The sequence below is a fragment of the Haliaeetus leucocephalus genome, unplaced genomic scaffold (genome assembly GCF_000737465.1).
Source record: "Haliaeetus leucocephalus isolate CR32 unplaced genomic scaffold, Haliaeetus_leucocephalus-4.0 Scaffold163, whole genome shotgun sequence".
Classification (NCBI taxonomy): domain Eukaryota; kingdom Metazoa; phylum Chordata; class Aves; order Accipitriformes; family Accipitridae; genus Haliaeetus; species Haliaeetus leucocephalus.
In genome coordinates, this window is record NW_010972599.1 from 508,171 (window position 1) to 522,990 (window position 14,820).

At 49.7% G+C, this 14,820-nt stretch overlaps 1 protein-coding gene across 1 annotated transcript; it reads left to right on the forward strand.

The window, feature by feature from the left end:
* Positions 1-908: 908 nt before the first annotated feature.
* Positions 909-13,118, forward strand: CYTIP (cytohesin 1 interacting protein). The gene is made up of 8 exons (XM_010563050.1): positions 909-1,064; positions 4,266-4,315; positions 4,646-4,700; positions 7,491-7,593; positions 7,714-7,807; positions 8,245-8,314; positions 11,887-11,953; positions 12,456-13,118. The coding sequence occupies exons 1-8, from the start codon at positions 909-911 to the stop codon at positions 12,926-12,928; spliced, it is 1,068 nt and encodes a 355-aa protein (XP_010561352.1). The 3' UTR covers positions 12,929-13,118.
* Positions 13,119-14,820: the final 1,702 nt, after the last annotated feature.

Consider the following 14,820-nt stretch of genomic DNA (forward strand, 5'->3'; position numbering starts at 1 on the left):
CACCTCTGCCAGCCTTTTCTCTGGGAGCTGGGTGTCCAAGGCACGTGTAGCAATACTTTGTAAAGGTGCATAAAAGGTCTCTACTGAGAAAAATGAATGTAACAACTTCTACATTTTTATTACTTCTCTGTTTTGATAGCGATAGCCCCACTTTTCCCTTGCAAAGGTTCAAATGCCACCTAGGGTTAATTGTGACGAACTCTGGTTCCTTTGCACAGTTTTTGTCCAGCTGACTAAACAGAAAATGACAGCGTGTTTCAGACGAGTCCCATCGTGATGTCCAGCCTTCCTCGGACACAAATGCATGGCATTTACATTGCTCTTTGCTCCCAAACCTGCTTTGCTCCCTACCAAAACGCAAGCGCTCTGTTGAGGGCATTGCTTTGCCCTTGCTCTGCGGTGTTTTCAGCTCCTACTCGCAGTCTGTGGCCTTCAGTTCTTGCTTCCCTGCCTGTGGCTGGAAAGTCACACACTGACACCATTATCCAAAGAAAGCATTCTTTTCCCGTCTTTGCCAAAAGGTAATCTGAGCAATGCAAGGGATGCCGAGCAAGTCGAAGAACGAACAAGCTGAATTCAGGCAAGTGTCTGAAGCAAGTAGTGCTTTAAGGACAAATTATTGCAGAGAGAAGCAGCTGTTCATGAGAATTGTTGTGTGCGGGAATGGAAAAATTAAGTAGATTTCTTTAATTGCCAAACCTAATTCTTAGCTCTCCTATGAGCACAACACATACCGAGCGCCCTGGTGATCTGCTAGAAGAGATTTATGTAATGCGCACCTAAACCACGGGTCACGTGGCTGGCTTTCCGCTCTCGTACTTTTTGATCGCGGAGGAGCGAGTGTGTTTTAGTTTCCTCAGCCATGCCGCAGCGTTTAGCAACACCCTTTTAAATGCCCTTCCACCGACATGGCTCTGAGAAGGCTCATTCAGCAGAACCATAACGCCAACTTCTTAGGCTTCGGTGCCAGCCCTTCCGAGGGGGAGCAGGCTCTGCCGATGGACAGCAGGAGGATCCAGCACCTGGCCAACACGGTGGGGACGCTGCCCCGCGGGCGCAAGCAGGTATGGGGTAGCTCCTGTGCTCCGGGAGGCTGACGGCTCCTTTCTGCCCGGAGAGCCGCTCGCTGCCCGCGGTTGCAGGGGTGAGCAGAAACGGCCGAGTTTCTGCAAGCGACCGCACCGGTTCGCTGCGGCTCCTGATTTCAGGGTGGTGGAAGGATTGCTGCCGGGCGCCTTTAGCCTAGGCGGTTTGGGGATTGCAAGGAAATCTTCACAGCACCGGCAGCGTGGGAAGCTCCCGAGAGGAGTGAGCAAAGAGGCGTTCATCCTGTAGGGGCTTGGGCACGTGAAGTGCTTTTGCAGCCGAGATCCTGCCCCAGCTGCGTTTCTTCTCCATTTACAGCAGTGCTGCGAGTTGAAAGAGGCTCTTGCTGTCTGGGTGTTCCTTTAAACTTGCATTTACTTCAGTATAGCGGCCTGGCTGGACTGTCCTTTGTTCTGCAATGCTGACAGAAAGCACCTACCATGAGTTATTTCCATCCGGATTTTGGAGTATTTTGCTACAATGGCTGGGGCTGCTTGGGCTGTCTCTCTGGTCTGGGCTTTCCCCCCAGCACGGCTCAGAACAGCACATTTCTGCTGTTTGCAACTGGATTCCCACGAAACTCTCTCTTGCTGTTGCTGTAAATTGCCCCCTGAGCGATTCCAGCCTTGGTCTATTTGTCTAGTATGAAGAAGCCTGAATAGAAAATGTTTGAGACACATTATATTCTGAAATTATCATCAGAAAACTAGTATGTAATATCTGCGCTTTTAAGGCTTGGCTTTGTTCAGTAACGGAAACGCACTTAATCCTTTTCTTTGTACAAGTGTGGGGAGATAAAGGAAAGCCAGAGCCAGACTAATCTGGGGAACGCTGCTGCTGGGTGGCATCCAGGTCCCGCGGCTGTGATGGAGCAGCCCTTTGTGTGGGAATTGCTGCCGGCGCAGGGGGAGGCTGATGGTAATGGCTGTGACGTGGCCGTATCTGCTCAAGATGAATTACAACACGGGCATCAGGCCTGAGGACCGCTCTGCACAGACCGTACCTAATGGTTGCGTGCCGCAGGTGTACGCCTGCCGTTAGCTCTTTCACCTGGTGTGCGGTTTATTGTTATACGTGTGGTCTCTCCCTCCTCTCCCCAAGTACATGCATGTTTATAAAGTAGGGTGTTTCTGTTAGTGGTCATGCTGTGGCATCATTTTGTACTGCTGAAGCCCGAGACATTTGGCTATACTGACTCCAAACATTTCAGTGATAATGTAATTCCTTATTCATGGTTCATTTTTACGGGAAGAATCAATGTTTAACACTGATCGTGGCTTTTTCCAGAGATGTCTTCAGGCACAGGTCTACCTAGCCTGAAGCAGGGATCCTGGATGCTCGTTGCCATGATCATGCATGCATCGGCTCGGAAATGCTATGCAGCCACCACAAGAAACTGCAGGGATAGCTGCCTGCAGTTACCTTAATTTATCTGTGCTTTCTGCCTTTTCCGACAGGTGTTAAGTTTATAAATGCCCACAGACTTTTAGGGGAAAAGTACAAAAGAAAGGTGAGGTCTTAGCATAACAGAGACGTGATTTGGGCACTATATAGATGATAGTTACAGCGTTAATGGCTAATTTTGAAGGATCCCCGCTGTTGCAGAGATGCCCTGGCGCTGTGTGCCCGCCAGCCCCTCGTCCTTCCACAAGAGCAGAAGTGCCTGTGGACCCCCGAGGACGGAGCAGCCCGGCCACAGCCCGTGGCACGGGGCGGCCGCACGCCGAGCCATGGCCCTGCCTGGCCCCCAACTCCCCACAGTGCACCGCGATCGAGCAAGGCGACCCCCAAAGAAGGAATATTCCTTCTCTTATTTGAAAACACAGGGCTGCCACATACGTTTGGTTTTTTTTTTTTTTAATTATGCAAAATAAGACAAGAGGATTGTGGACATTGCAAAGACCAGTGGGAGGTCCATCTCTGATGTCCTGTTGGGTGCAGGGGTTTTCTTGAGTGGTCATGCCTCTTGTCTTTCTCATTTCTACTGTCCTCAGAGATTACACCTCCAGCAGCTTGGGGAAGAGTTCCCTGCCCCCAGCACTTTTGCTATTAGAAAATTTTCCTCGAGATTCAACTTGTATTTTTCCACTCATTCTCAGTTTTTTTCACAGCAACATCTATCACCCTAAATAGCACTCTTCTGCTGCAGGGTCTTCCAACAGGTATTGCTACAGGGGTCTCCCAGCCAAGTTACTTCTGGTTCCAGACCTCTCTCCCCCTCCGAAGCAGGTGTTTGTGAGTTTATGAAAGCTAATTGTGAAGATGTCAAATTATCACACCTGCGCAAAAAAAGCCTTGTTTTGCTTCATTTTATATTGGCTGGTGGTAGCTCAGCTCTCAATTTTAACTTATTGCAGGGAAGATTGGATAGCTAGTGGGTGGCCAATTTTTTCTAATAAAGTTGGAACAGGTACTGCATTACTGTCTCCCAGCAAGGATGCCCAGACATTTTTCTGGAGGTAAACAACTGAAACAATATTCTGATGTTCTAAGAGTACCCATGGTTTTTTTTTTTTTTGTTTGTTTGTTTTTATTTTGGAAATACTCAATTTTATATTTAAAAGGTTTGGAAAAATGAAAAAGCTGAGCTATAACCAGTTTCCCAGGGCTTAATTTCCAACATAATAAAAATAAACATGAATTCCTTCAACAACTGCCTCTTGCAGGTTAATGCAATCCGTCACACCAGAATGTGTCGCAGTTGGTACTTGGTCTTGCAGCAATGCCAGTTAAACATTCTCCACGGGCATTGGTATCAGACCTGTTACTGTGTAAAATTACTCTCTAACTCACTTGGAAAGGAACCGTAGGGTGGAGGAAGACTTCTTGGGCAGGAGGGAGCACCTTTTCCAAGCTTTGCAGGGAGCACTCAGCAGACCTGGAGGTCGTTGCTGTTGGCTGCTGACTCTCCGCTCGTGCCCGGCTGAGCTCGCCATCAGCGTCTAATAGGTGGCTTTGAACATGATGATAACTTGTCTTGCGTTCTGGACCTAGCTGCTCTTCCTCCTGATCTGAAAGTTTAAGTTCTCATTTCACTGAGGAAGAGGCTGCATTGGTGCAAGCTGGTGGTGGGATGCCACCAGCTAGTTTTAGTTTTTCTCTAAACTGCAGATTTTAGCCGTGTGCCTCAAAGAACCATGAACTTACTGACCCTTTTCCACTCCCATTTCTGGTTACAGCTTGCCTTAGCCAGATCCAGCTCCTTGGGCGACTCCTCCAGGCCCCAAAGGTATGAAGATACTCTTCTACAATCACTGTTATTTACTTATTCTGCATGAAATGTGTCCTGGGAATCTTCCCATTTAGCAGCCCTAGGAGGGTAAAGGTGCAAGGCAGAGAGTGGTACCCAGCACCTGGGATGTGTGGGTGAAATTGTGACATTTAGTTTGAGTAAGGAAAGAACAAGCACTACTGCTGCAACGTCTGTGGGAAGGCTTGCTGACACCCTGTTAGCACAGGGAGGGGCAATGATGGGGACACGATTGTTTTGGTTAGAAATAGAGTGCACGAAGTGTGGCAACCCAGCATTCATGAGGAATTCTGTATATTCTTGTTACAGACACCTTGTTGCTATATTAAAAGAAGATAAAGAGACATTTGGGTTTGAAATCCAGGTAAGATTTAAATGACAAGTCGATTGATTTAAAAATAAAATATGGTGCAAACTCTTAAGTGTCTCATCCTCAAATTTAGGTTAAGACAGCATAGAGCAGAGAATGGTATCTGTCAGTTCCTCGTGAAATTTGAAGAGCTTATAGTAATGATACAGAACTAGGATGCATTTCCAAAGATTTTTTTTCATAGCGAAGGTCACAGATGAGAATTTCCAGCCTTCTCACAGGTCAGACCATTGAATGTAGGAGAAATCTCATCCAAATCCAAATATGAGGCAATGGCAATGCCTTTTCACCTCCATAAGTGAATAATTTTGGGGAGAATTGCACATGGGAATGTTTTCATATAAAAAGAGAGACATCAAAAAACTCTCTCTCCAAAAAATGCCTTATACTAGCATTTTACTATGTCCTTTAACATATACAGAGACATATGTATTTTTGAAGTGGATGTACAGTATTGGCATGTTTTTTTAAATAAATAACTGCTAAGCTTGACTTTTTGGGGGCTAAATCATATAGGAAGAAATTCTGTTAGATGTAGAAGTCAGTAAATCATCATATAGGAAAACCAGAATCTTATCAGGAGTACGACTAATGGGGGATTTTTGTTCTGTAGATTTTTGTGAGAAAGGTAACTCTTAGATCAGTAGGCCTGCTAAAATCCTGGTTATAAATAAAAATAATCCCAGGAATAAAAGGATGTAGTTTTGGGAACAGTGGGTTGTGGCAATACCACAGAGCTCTGCCTGCCGGCGGGACCTGCAGGCAGGAGCCCGTTTTGTGAGCCTGTGCCGGCGAGACCCTCCCACATCACCCCTCTGTTTCAATTCCTGCAGCGGCAGGGCATCTTCAAAGTGCTTGCCTCTATCTGTGCACAAAGGGAAAATACTATTTTCAGTGGAATTCGTGTGTTAGGAAAAGCTTAACTTTTTCAAATTTGGATCTGTGGCTAATGAGCGGGTAAGCGTTCAGCTCGTGAACAGGGGAGAGCTTTCAGTAGGAAGGATAATTGAGTCAATTATTGGGCTTTTGTATAAATTGTCAGGGCAGATTTTCATTATATGTGACATTCTGATTGAAAATAATTGTTCTTGGCACATTTTCTTCCTGAACGTACATTCAGCGTAAGCACTTCACTAGAAAGTCTGGGCTGTGGAAAGGCAGCATCTGTCTGATACTAAGAACAAGCCATTATTTAGAAGCTGTAATTTCACTACTACAAGTTAAATTTAGGCAAACCAGAATAAGATGATGTGAAACTCTAGGTCTACCATCTGCAGGGAGCTCATGAGAACTGCAGTGATGGCCGAACGCCAGAGCTTCTCACATGTTACCGCTTCTTCTCCTACTTCTACACTGGCGGACCAGAGCCCAGGGGTGAGACGGACGCCGTGCGGCTCCCAAAGTGCCGAGGTGTTTGCAGAGCAGACGCTCTGGTAGCATGTCTCTCCTCTCACTGCAGCCACCTAAAAGTGAGGTGGCTTTTTTTGGAGGTCCCCTCCAAAACCATGGCCCAGCCATCTTCTGCAGTCTGTGAGGACAAGGGACACGAGAGGGAAGTCCACCCTCCTGGTTGGAGTGCTTCTCTTGGGGCCATCCGTCACACCTGGGAGATGTCCACCTCTCCCAGTGGCTCTGGTGGGGACGTTGAGACACCTCGGTCCAGATGGCTCCGGTTACGTGTGACGAATCCCATCCTGCTTGAGCTTGTATTGCTCAAGTTGACCCAATCTTTCAAGTTTGTAGGTGAGACATACCACTCTGAAACAGGTCCAAAAAAAAAAAAAAAAGGCAAGCATGACCTGCAGTGGCATGTCCTCCAAGACCCTCATGTTTCACTTGGTGCTCTTAGTTTAACCAAAAGTTTTACTGTTCGTCTAAGGGTTGAAGTCACCACGTCGGTGTGATTTGACCAGATAAGCTCTGAACTCACCTGGTCTTCATCCCTACTTGTTCCACGCTGACTGAGAAATTTGGGAATCTAACATGAGTTCTTATATCTGGGTTAGATGTGGCTATCATAGGTTTTCAGGAAGTTCCGCTTCAGTCTTAAATTTTGGTAGGAAGATGTGGCTGAATACTGAAATTTGCATGTAACCAAGAAGACATTTCCTGTCATTGCAAGATCTCATCAGGTTGCATCACTTACTTTTGCATTTTTTCCAAATACATGTCAGCACTAATAATCACATAATGCATTTATACTTAGAATTACTTAATATATATTTAAATGTATAATAAAAAGCACTTTTGAGGGCATGTGGGGACATGTGTGGATAATGACTTTAAGAGGCCAAAAGAGCAAAAGTAGGTTCAAGTCTTGTTGCTTTTCAGTTCTTATTGCGAACCGATCTATCTGGCGGCACCAGCTGACTTCACGCGGCATTCACAATGAGTAAGAGTCAATCAATTGAAAAGCCCAAGTCACACCCTGCCATGCTGTGACTGGGAACATGAAATACTCTTCCAGAAAGCAATCTGCATCCATGCTAACAGATATTCTTGACTCAAGCTCCCGAGTTTTTGATCATAAATAACCAACTTGCTTTAAAACTAGGGTTTTTTTGCAAAAACAAGGTACAGGCATCTGTCAGGTGTCTGCTGTTCTTTGTCATAAGAATGCAATTTCTAGTTGTTAGGTTATAACATTTTGGTGTTCTCACTTGCATGATAATATACCCTGCTCATCACAGCCTTCTCATTTAAAAAATGTGTAAAAAGACTATTAATTTTTAAATTGTTTTCATGGCCTTACTATTGGTAACACTGTCACTTTGGTATTAACAGACTATTAGATTTCCGCACCAAAATGATTACTCCCTGGAGGTGTGCACTTGTGTCTGCAAAATTCAAGAAGAAAGTCCTGCCCATCTTTCCGGCCTTCAAACTGGTAACTGTTCATGTTTTTTCCTGCTGTGGGTGGCCTTGTCTTGCTTTTCTCCCAATTACTTTTATTGCAGACGTGCCTGAGCTGCAGATGCTAATTTTTGCCTCTGTGTATCTCTAACAGGCGATATCCTCTCCAGTATCAACGGCGTGAACACGGACGGTTTTAATCACAAGCAAATAGTAGACTTGATAAAGTCTTCAGGAAACTACTTAAGGTAGGCGTCCCTCCTTCAGGTGGTTCTCAGCTTAATAGTCTCTCCCGCTGGAAGCCAAGAAAGTTTCTCGCGACACCCTGCCGCCCTGCGCTGTCCCGGGGCAGAAATCCCGTGGGTTTGGTTGTGGAGACCCGCACTCTTACTGCCGGCGAGGGCTTCGGAGGGAGACAGGAGCTCTGGGAAGGTGTCCCGGTGCTGTTCCCCCGCTCCTTTCTCTCCTGCCCCGCGTTTGCTCGTCTTGCACCAGCACCACTGCCGCGGAGGAGAGGGTTCGGCTGCGCGGGGGGGTCCCCGTCCCCACTCCCTCGGGACCCCACAGCACCACGCGCCGCAGCGCGGTGCGACCCGCTGCTGTGAGCTGCGGCATGGGGTCCAGCAGCCCCCGCCAGCGCTCGGTGCTCCTCACCGCTTCGGTGCCAGCATCCCCTTCTTCGCAGGTTAGAGATTGTCAATGGGGCCATGTTTCTGCGGAAAATGGAGCTCGAGACCAAGCTGCAGTTACTGAAGGTAATAGAATTAACTAGTTAAGCCTTTGTTGGACGCAGAGGGCTGTTGTGGATTCATTGCTTAATGGGGGCGGGTGGGTGTCCGTGGGGCTGGGTGTCCTGGTGGGGGGCACATACCCGTGTGTGCCCTGCCACCAGCACCCCCAGCCCTGGTCCCTGTAGTATTTTCTGTATAATTTTATTGTAGTATTTTCCCCATTTTTTTTGGTAGTATTTTCCCCCACAGTAATTTCTGTAAGTCTCTAAATATCTCAATTTCTGTCTGTGTCGAAGCTGTGCCCAGCTGGTAGGCAGTCCTCCCCTGTAAAAACAGAACAGCGTATTTTAACGTACTCTGTATTTAGCAAAAAGGGAAGGCAGGCTTTCACAAGCAGAGCTTAGGCTCTTTAGGGCCACCACGCTGACGGCACCTCCGACTTGTAGAACTTTGTTCCCCCAGCCGAGTCCGAGGCAGCCGGGCTGGCAGCAGGTTTTTGGGTGCCGGCACCCCAGTGTGCTTCTCCACTCGCCCTGCTGCAGCTGCAGTGCTGCAAGGGCCAGGGCTTTCCAAAGCTGGGGCTCAATCGACCTGAGTGAGGGGTTTTTCCTTATGGCAACTCCATGCCAAAACCCTCTGCACAGGAGTATGGTACTTCAAAAAGTGCATTAAAAATTCATCTGGCTAGAATAAACCTCACGCCAAATGGGTTAGGCTTGCCAGAGCTAAGCAGCAGGGACAGGGTTTGCCATATGTGCCATTGCCTATAAAATATAAGTCCTGCCACGGGGGCCATTTCATGTTTAGTATTTAGCATGTTTAAAACAATGTTTATTTAATTTGGTTTGCGCTGCATTTATGAGAGTACAGCACAGGGCATTATAATTTGCTGCATGACACTGATGCTGTCGATGATGTAAACGGTACCCATGGGGGATGGACGGAGAGGAAAGGAGGGGTTCCTCCCAACCTCCGCTGGTCTGCGGCTGGGGGGGTGCTGAGGGCAGTGCCTGCCTGTACGGGAGATATCTTGGTCACCATCCCTTCAGCCTAGGAGATGGGCAGGGGTGAGGAGACGAGGGTGAGAACTCCATGAGCTCAGTTTCCCTCCAAGGCTCGCTAAACTGACAGGAGCTATGGAGGATGCTTTTGGACATAGCTGGGATGGTTTTAGGCATCGCTCCCCCGCAGCCAGCTGCTATTTTCTCTCTGAAGGAGGTAAAACTGACCAATGGAATGTGAGGGGCTCTTGGCTCTTGGCTGGTGGGAACAGCCGGGGGAGCCGAGCCTGGAGGCAGCGCTGGTGTTCCCTGAGGGGCTGGGGCTGGGACAAACCCCTGCATGGTCCAGAGTGGTCCAGCGGGGTGGGAGGCGTTGGGAGACCGATGCGAGTGCAGGGGCCACGCCGGCCTCACGTGGAGCTGTGCGGGACCACGTCCCTGGTGCCCGAGGCTGGCGGGAGCTGGGGTAGTGGTTTGGGATGCTGAGACCACCTGGCTAGTCCAGACATGGCGAGAAACGAGCCAGATCCCAGAGCTGGAGAGTTCATTGTGTTAATGAGCACAAAACAGCAGGATGCTTCCATCCCAGCCGCAGTCAGTGCTCTATGGCAAGCCGTTCAGTCTGGTCCCTGAGAAATGTGGTTGAAACAACCGGTAAAGTCATCAGAAATGGGCCATCCCCCCCATCCCTTTCCAGGGAAATTATAAAGCCAGAATCTCAAAATCTGCTGTGAAAGGTTCAGTTTCAAGAGCAGAATTTTTAGATAACAGCTGTTTCCCAGAAGTGCCAAACCTCTGCAACAAGCGTCATTACAGAGTAAAATATGGGTGTGTGCCTGGCCCTGCACTCTCATGCCAGTGTGGCTGCAGTGGAAAGAACCTAATTCTGTTTATAACTCTGATGCCTTACTGAAGGGTGTGCTCGGTCGCTGCAAAACCCTGTAACCACAGTGAGACAGCAACATGCCTGTGAGTGCTAAACATCACAGGTTTGGCCGTGCAGTTGCACAAGCGTGTCCTGCCCTCGGGATGCAGCAGCCAGCAGCGCAGCCCACGCGAGGCACTGCAGCGGGGACACGCACCCCGCTGCACCCACCGCCGCCGTGCCGGTGGAATGGGCATCCAGCCGCGAGCGGATACCCGCTGCGTGCATCAGTTATCCCAACAGTCCCGCTGCTATTACAGTTTAATCTGATGGGAGAAACCAGGACTAGGAGGTGGTTGCTCTTTCGGTTGGGTCTGGATGGGGAAAGCCTTCAGGCGACTCCCCAGCACCTCTTGCATACAGTTTCCTAGGTTTAGCTGAATTATAAACTTCTAAAACCCACCCTATTCAACATTGCGTAGACAACATTGTAAGAGCAGAATTCTCTGGACTAATTCTCCTTAAAAGCTGTCATTGCTCCCGTTTTGCAGGTGAGCCTGTTCTAGAGTTATAGGAATGGCAGCTGGGGAGAAGCTGGAGCCCCCCGTACCTCTGACATGGCGAAGGCTGCCCAGTGCCTGCCAGACCTGATGCACCAGAGCTCTGTCTGCCACATCGTGTCCAAATCTGCTAGGAAGTGATTCAGTGAGAAGAGCAGCTGGGAAAAGGCTTGTTTCCCGGTGCCCTTGTAAATCGCTCCTGCTCAGTGCATTGAGGGACCCCCAGGAAAAGCCTTCGTGCCACCCCCTCCTCCTGCTGCTGGGGGGCTGCCTGGCCTCCGTGGGGTGCCAGGGGCTTGCCGTGCCGGTGCTGCCCACAGGGATCCCGGTGCCTCACCACCCCGCAGCCGGGCCGTGGTTTTCATTTGGTATTTCATTTTGTGGCTGATTTTTCCGAAATGTCGAAAAGAGGAAAAACGTGAATGCAATAACAGGATTGCCCACGTAAGCTTAGTCTGGTCAGTTTGGGTGCAGAAGTGTGTGATTTGCCAGCCTGCCCGGCTGCGCGTCTGAGGTGCACCGGGTTCATGCAGATTACTGGGGAAGTGCCTGCTGCAACTATCTCCAGGCAGAGGCTCACCTGTTTTGTTTTGTTTTTTTTAACTCAACTATGCCATAGTTTGGTTTCACACCACAAGCTGACCTGCACCAGAGGGAAAGAAAACTGTAGCTCAGTGTTGGATGGTGTGTAGCACTTAGAGGTTGTAAGGATGCACAGGGCAGCGTGTTCTTAACACGGGACGGTTAGCTGTGCCATTCCCACACCGCGCTGCCAGACCTGGGAACGAGGAGCGGAGCGCCCGGAGTGCCCGTTCCCGGCTGGTGGGCTCCGGAGCTGCGGAGGGCTGAGGAGGGCAGCCTGCAGGCTGCTGAGGAGAGCTGGCATCATCGTTGCTGGCTGAAGGCAGGCAGCACGCTCTCCAGATGTCAGGCTGCTGCTTTTCAAATCAGATGTGTACAGCACCCCAGCCGAAGCACCCAGGGCATGAGTGGACTTGTGCTTCCCGGAAGAAATTTGCTAAACTCTGGGAAAAGTGTCTCAGCAAAAAGAGGGACATACAAGTGCTTCCTGTAGGTGACCTGTACTTTCTAGATAGACTGTTTTCTTGACAAGTGTTCTGTGCTTCTGCAAAAGTGTATGAGTGACAGAGCCCTCTTTCTCCTCCACAGCAAACTCTGCAGCAGAAATGGGTGGAGTTGCGCTCTCTGCTCTTACAGGAACAGCGCTTGCTGCACGGTACGTCCTCGTTTCCGGGTAGGAAACCGCAGTGCTGCTGAGTCCTTCTGCGGAAACGCTGTCTGATCAGAAGAAAGCAATTCTTTAATCTGATTTTCATTTGCTTTCTTTTTCTCCTGTTAATGAAGGCGTGGGGCTGGCCCTGGGAAAGCTTTTTTCCTGGGAGTGATGAATTTGGCTGCTGCTTGACCAATGCAGACCAAAGGCTCTTTTGCATGAGTACTAGGAAAGGAGCTGATGTGGGCTGCAAAGCTTTTTTCCATTCTTATTTTGGACTTATCAGGGGAGAGTTTTGTTCGGTTGGTTTTTTTAGTGGGTTGCCCAGGAAGCAGATTTGATTCTGCATGTGGGGGAAGGCAGGGGCAGAGAGCACCCCGAACCGGGAAACAGCTTCCCCCGAGGGGAAGGGGCTGCTCCCTACCCTGAGATGCCAAGGGTGTCCTGCCCTCCAGCCTTGAGCCGATGCCGGTAAATAATGCTCCCCTTTGGTTTCTGCTTCCAGGGGAGGTGAACGACAACGCTCTGCTGGGCGCGCTGGAGCTGGAAGAGTCCAGTTTGCCTGGTGGCTGCAGCACGCCGGGACCCCTCTTCCCAATAAATCCTCGCTTCTCCAGCGAGAGCAGCTCCCGCAGCCGGCTGAGCTCGATGACTGTGGACAGCGAGGACAGCTTCTACCAGAGCGGAGCCTTCGAGGATTCGGCTGCAGAGAGCCTGAGCCGCCAGTCGAGCGTGGATGATGACTGCTTCTTCCCCAGGGACGGGGACGGCGCTGCCGGGAGGTCCTCCCTGCGGAGGAACCGCAGCATCAGCCTGGCCAGCAGCGGGTCCATGTCCCCGCTCTGGGAGGGGACCAGCTTCACCAGTAGTTTTGGGACCCTCCCGCGGAAAAGCAGGAGATCCAGTGTCCGAAAGCATCTTTTGAAATTCATTCCAGGCCTTCACCGGGCGGTGGAAGAGGAAGAAAGTCGGGTCTGATGTCGCACGTGTCACCCCTGATGTCTGGGGCTCTGCCCGCGGGACAGCTGCGTGGCCTGGGACCGAGGGCAGCAGCTCACCCAGAGGCACGCAATGAGCGAAGCGTGGTGGCACTGCACGGCAGTCCTCCGGACAACAGCACTGATGCTATTTAAAAAGCTCTGGGTTGTTTAATTATTTCAATTTTTGATCAGAGCACACGGTGGACCTCTTCGTTAATGTGAAAAGTGACTAACTCTGAAATGTGAAGAACATTTGCAGAACTTCCTCAGCATACTTTAGTGTTAATAACAGTTTTTAATTGAATGCAGAAGTGATAGCTATTTATTTCCTGTTACCGAAGTCATAGTCTTCCAAAGAAGGTCTTTAATAAAGCAAGTGCTTCTACTAAAACCAGTGACAGAGTCCCATTAGAAAGAAGATGGAGCCCAGAGTGTATGACACAGAGAGACCCTGGGCAGTAGCGTTTTGAAACGAAGGGCAGAGATTTACCTGTGGTTTGCGGTGGGTGATTTTACATGGGTGTGCTGGAGCGGGCCAGGAGCACACTTGCCAACTCCCCCGGCTCGTGCGTGGCCGTGGTCAGGATCTGTGCCGGCCGTTTCACTGCGCGGCTGCCTGCGCCGGTTCCCGCTGCCGGTGCAATGCCCTGAGCCGCTGCTGCTGCTCGAGGATGTGCACGCTCGATATGTGTGTCTGAAAAAGAAAGGGTGAACTCCACAATCCACTTCCCAGTCTCCAAAGGAGGGATCGGTTCCCCTGGTGAGTCGTGATGACAGCATCGATAGACAGATTTACAAAGTAAACGCCGGCTGCCATCACTTTCGCATCTCTTAGCAGTCATTGTATAAACCCTGCAATAACCCAGTTTATCAGTTGTGACCTGACCAGCTGCAATCTCTGCCACTAGCTGATATCCCATGTCCTGCCAAGCCTGCCCTATTCCAGGGGATTTGGAATAGAAAGGACCCCCCTGAGCACGCACGCAGCCTCGGGCTCTTCTGCTGTGCCAGTGCACGGGAAGCCGTGGGCATCTGTGCGCTCCTGCCCCGAGCAGCTCCGTGTGTCCGGAGCAGGGTGTGCCGGTCACCGTGCACCCGTGTGGGCTCCTGTGTCAAACGTGGGAGGAGCACGATGGAGACCACCGGCAGCTTTTCTCTGCAGTGCCTGACAGCCTCGCTAGAAACAGCATTTTCTGCATGGTGTCAGCTCGGTAAGAGTCACCGGAGTGCTGGGGTCTCACCGCACCCCCGGAATTTTACCAGGTTTGAGAAAATACTCGTCCTCTTACAATGATGTAACTATATAGCTTAGATCAATATGAACTCTTCTAAGGTGAGAGGAGTAAAGGCAGAGGATTGTCCTGCCCGGACAAGCAGGATTGTTCTGTGCCAGGGAGTGGTGGCAGGTTGCGCTCTGGGGACCCCCAAGGAGGGCTGTGCCTGGGACCCGGTCCCTCTGCAGTCCTGGGGGCGGCGGCACATGCCCCTTGGCCTGGTGTTCCCACAGCTTGTTGGCAGGAAGATCATCAACTGTTTGCATTTCTTCAGGAGCAGAGACTTCAGGCAGTAAGATTAACTTGATAGCTTATACAAAGTGATTTAATAAATACGGGTGTAAATGTGACGAAAAAGAGAAATTTTATTTCCCTCTCAGGCAACACAGAAATAGGCTGTTTGTTTAGCCCGAGCGACCTGATTATGCTTTTCAAATACAACTGGAAGAAATTTAAATATAATTTAAATACCTTGTGTGACTCATTTGTCTTTTGACCAAGCAGACCATGCGGTTGTTTACCATTCAGATACTGCTGTGGCAGGATTTCCTGGTCTTTTCAGAAACCTCAGGTTAAACCCAATGGCTTCCCTCTGAGATGAACCCCAAATAAAAAC